Raw genomic sequence first — 3,733 nt, 5'->3', positions numbered from 1 at the left:
ATAAAAATCAATTTACATAAATAAATAATATTTTTTTAATATGCTAGAAATTAAAACCTACTAGCCTACTACTCTTTTATAGCATTCGCAGTTTACCGTTTTTTTAGGAGTTTACCGCTTAATGTTGCTTGAAGGCTAGCAATGTTGAACAGTAAGTGTAGCTTTTTGTTTAATACATCGAGTTGGTTTATGTTGGGTTGACAATGTTTTTCACAAGTATGTATATTTTATTTATCTGTTGAGTATTTTAGTCAACTTGTTCGCTAAATATTTTGTGTTATATTACAGTAGTATGATACTAAGTCAATTCTCTTAAAAAACACTCACACACAAGCACTAGAGGCAAGCACACGCAATGTACTCCCAAGGATAGTGCGAAATCAATTGCGCCTTGTTCGCACACACGCTCACTAGTTCGCTCGCTCTCTCGCTTTCTCGCACAGTACTAGCGGGTGTGGTTTGTACTGCATTACTCACGAATGGGACACTCAATCGCAAGATCAAAGCGAATCCCCCAGAAAGCGCACACCCGTCATAGATGCTCAAGAGCTTGAAGCGGACGGTGTTTGTATAGGAGTTAAAAGTTCCCCAGCGGTGCAGCTCCAGTACTTTGTGGTTAGATAATAGCATTGTGTGGTGAAGGGTTTCAAAAAGCAACGTAACACAACGGGAGGGTTTTGGGGTTGTAATTTGCATCACGATCATGTACAACCATCATCATTCATTTCCTTTCTTTTCCTGAGCATTGTCGCGTTCGTGGAAGACATGGCCCGTCTGCCTTCGATTGTGTGTGTGTGTGTGTGTGTGTGTGTGTGTGTGTGTGTGTGTGTGTGTGTGTATTTTTTTTTTTGGTAATTTCCAGAATTATTTTACTTGCTTCTCATTTTTTAATAGCTTCAACGATTGATTGGGTTTACCAAGAAATGTTGGATTATTGGTATTGAATTGCAATGGAAAGGTTCCAAATAGTGGAAACGATCCAAAAATATATACAAAGCGGTAAAAACATCAACCAATCCCAAAAATTACGAGAATCAATAAATGAATCATAGGAAATCATGTATATCATAAGGTCCTGGGTTTTAGTTGTTCAACATTATCATTGTTTTGTTTGTTTTATTTATCTTTTTATGTGGTGTGTTTGCTCGTGCAATCCTGCGATACCCTCCAGAAAATGATGAGCCAAGCAGCTGAAGGGAGTGATACCGGTAACGGTGTACCATCGTCACCGATGGTCAGATGTGTGGCCGAGTCCAGCGCAACCCCTTGGCGTCCGATGACGTTTCCGGACTTGTGTGGGTTTCCCGCCGCACAGCAGCTGTACGGTTTGCCGGTTCCGATCGATTTGAGCTTCCTACGCTCACCTGTCAGCGGTGATGAGGAGGCATCGGGACAGTCGCAGCAGCAGCAGCATGTCGACTTACCGTCCTTGGTATTTTTACCTACTTTCCGGGTTTCCACTTTCGGCGGTGTCAGCGGTGCTCCACGGGAACTGCCGGAATGGAACGACGTGATGGTTGTTTTGTTTGTTTTATTTATCTTTTTATGTGGTGTGTTTGCTCGTGCAATCCTGCGATACCCTCCAGAAAATGATGAGCCAAGCAGCTGAAGGGAGTGATACCGGTAACGGTGTACCATCGTCACCGATGGTCAGATGTGTGGCCGAGTCCAGCGCAACCCCTTGGCGTCCGATGACGTTTCCGGACTTGTGTGGGTTTCCCGCCGCACAGCAGCTGTACGGTTTGCCGGTTCCGATCGATTTGAGCTTCCTACGCTCACCTGTCAGCGGTGATGAGGAGGCATCGGGACAGTCGCAGCAGCAGCAGCATGTCGACTTACCGTCCTTGGTATTTTTACCTACTTTCCGGGTTTCCACTTTCGGCGGTGTCAGCGGTGCTCCACGGGAACTGCCGGAATGGAACGACGTGATGGTTCCCGCAAGTTCAACTGCTCAAGACACGCCGATAATTTTGCAACAGTTTATCAATGAGGAAGCGAATATGGCAGCCTTCAACGATGCAGCACAGATTGCTGATTCGCATGAAAATACGGACCAGCCCGACCAGCAACCATCCGTTGCCTCTTCAATGATAGTTGAGCCCATCGGTCGAGCGGGCTTATTCGGTTCACTGTACGCGGTTTGGTACGCTCAACTGGGAAGCGACATCACGGAGCGTATCCCTGATTGCGTCCTATATGATCCAGAGCTGCCACCGGAACACCAGGAACCCCCGCCGATACTTACATCGCTTTTGATGTGTCAAAAAACGTCGACTGGCGATTTGGTGACGATACCGTATGGCCAGAACCCGTTTTGTACCTGTTTGTACCCGTATTGGAGAAAGTGGCCCAAATTTAAGGATCAATAAATTATGACTTGAAACTATATATTTTGGAAAAAAATAGATCTACTCGTTACACTCTTTGTATTAGCATAGTTTGTGCTAGCATTACAAGTACATAAATAAAACAAAATGGTTGAATATGTTTGCTTAGTTTATAGCTTATCTGAACGACATTTATATTGATTTGAAATTTCAATCAAGACAAGAAATTTATTTAACGTTCTACATTCTACATTCAGTCGTTCAGGTTGACTCGAAAGGTGCAACTAGGGTCAGTAGGTGCAAGAAACCACTAACGATTCCGAAGTTGGTTCAGCGAGATCGGTTGGAGTCGGGTCAAAGAAGTTTCAAACCCCGACCCGAAGTCGCTGCACCAGCGGGTCGAAGTCGCTTACGCTTTGTTGCACCTACTGAACATTCATGCCGATCGTTTCCATCGAACCACGTCTGTTTCGAACTCACCGCGCCGCTACTGAGTAGCAGTGGTGTTATACAAGCTTTTATTCATAGAACATTGGATACATTTGAATCATTCCTTTGTGTTAATTTGCTATGGGTTTGAATAGTTTTCCTTTGCTCGCCAGTATTGAGAAAAATACTTTTGCGCTAATGAGATACATTTTTTTCCCAAACTGTAATTCCAATCATAAGTGTTTTTTGAAATTGTTGATAATATTGGGCTAGCTAGTTTAGCCAAGCTAGTTTAAGGCCGGTCTGGTGGTACAGTCGTCATCTCGTACTACTCTACAACATGCCCGTTATGGGTTCAAGCAACGAATGTAACGTGCCCCCAACCGTAGGACTGACTATCCTGCTATGGAAATAAAGAGGTCACTAAAAAGCTGGTCCACTACTAGTACAGGCAGGCAGGCCTTGACCGACAGCGGCTGTTGTGCCAAAGAAGAAGAAGAAGAAGAAGAAGAAGAAACTATTCGTATACAAATTACTGAATATCTTTTAGAATAACATTTGATACCATCGTACTCTTTCAACTTTAATTAAAGTACTATGGAATGACGGATCGTTTGGTATGTTCGAACTCGTGATCAATATCCCCGTAATGTTTAAAAGAAAAAAATGCCTTTTTTCGGCTGGCTGTGGCAAAAAAAAAAACTAGGAGAGATAATTTCATAACGTGTACATAATTTGAAAGGTAATTATTTAAGCTTCCTTGGACAAATAAATCTAAGACTTTGGGAGTTGCCTTTTATCAGTTATCCGGTATTTTCGCCATTATGGACGAAGACATGCCTGTAGGTATCCTAAGTTTTTGCGACAAAATTGTTAGAGTAGAGCTTTTGCATCATGGTGGTCCAGAAAAATTCGATGGAACACAGGTGATGGATAATGTACCAGTTTGTGGACTAGGGTGTCATGTCGAAATTCTA

The 3,733-nt window shown here is 43.1% G+C and overlaps 1 protein-coding gene across 1 annotated transcript; it reads left to right on the top strand.

The window, feature by feature from the left end:
- Positions 1 to 550: 550 nt before the first annotated feature.
- On the top strand, positions 551 to 2,369 carry LOC121590046. Its single transcript, XM_041909395.1, has 3 exons — positions 551 to 615; positions 1,172 to 1,432; positions 1,587 to 2,369. Exons 2-3 carry the CDS (start codon positions 1,175 to 1,177, stop codon positions 2,367 to 2,369), a joined length of 1,041 nt encoding a protein of 346 aa, XP_041765329.1. The 5' UTR covers positions 551 to 615; positions 1,172 to 1,174.
- Positions 2,370 to 3,733: the final 1,364 nt, after the last annotated feature.

Source organism: Anopheles merus, chromosome X, assembly GCF_017562075.2.
Source record: "Anopheles merus strain MAF chromosome X, AmerM5.1, whole genome shotgun sequence".
NCBI classification, from domain to species: domain Eukaryota; kingdom Metazoa; phylum Arthropoda; class Insecta; order Diptera; family Culicidae; genus Anopheles; species Anopheles merus.
Note: the sequence above shows the minus strand (reverse complement) of the source record. Positions and strands in the feature narration are given on the sequence as shown.

What these genes read in the sequence shown, in the direction of transcription:
- LOC121590046 (XM_041909395.1), top strand. Translation starts at nt 1,175, where the DNA reads ATGATGAGCCAAGCAGCTGAAGGGAGTGATACCGGTAACGGTGTACCA. An exon ending in ATGTCGACTTACCGTCCTTG is followed by an intron (nt 1,433 to 1,586) that starts GTATTTTTACCT and finishes GATACCCTCCAG; the next exon opens with AAAATGATGAGCCAAGCAGC.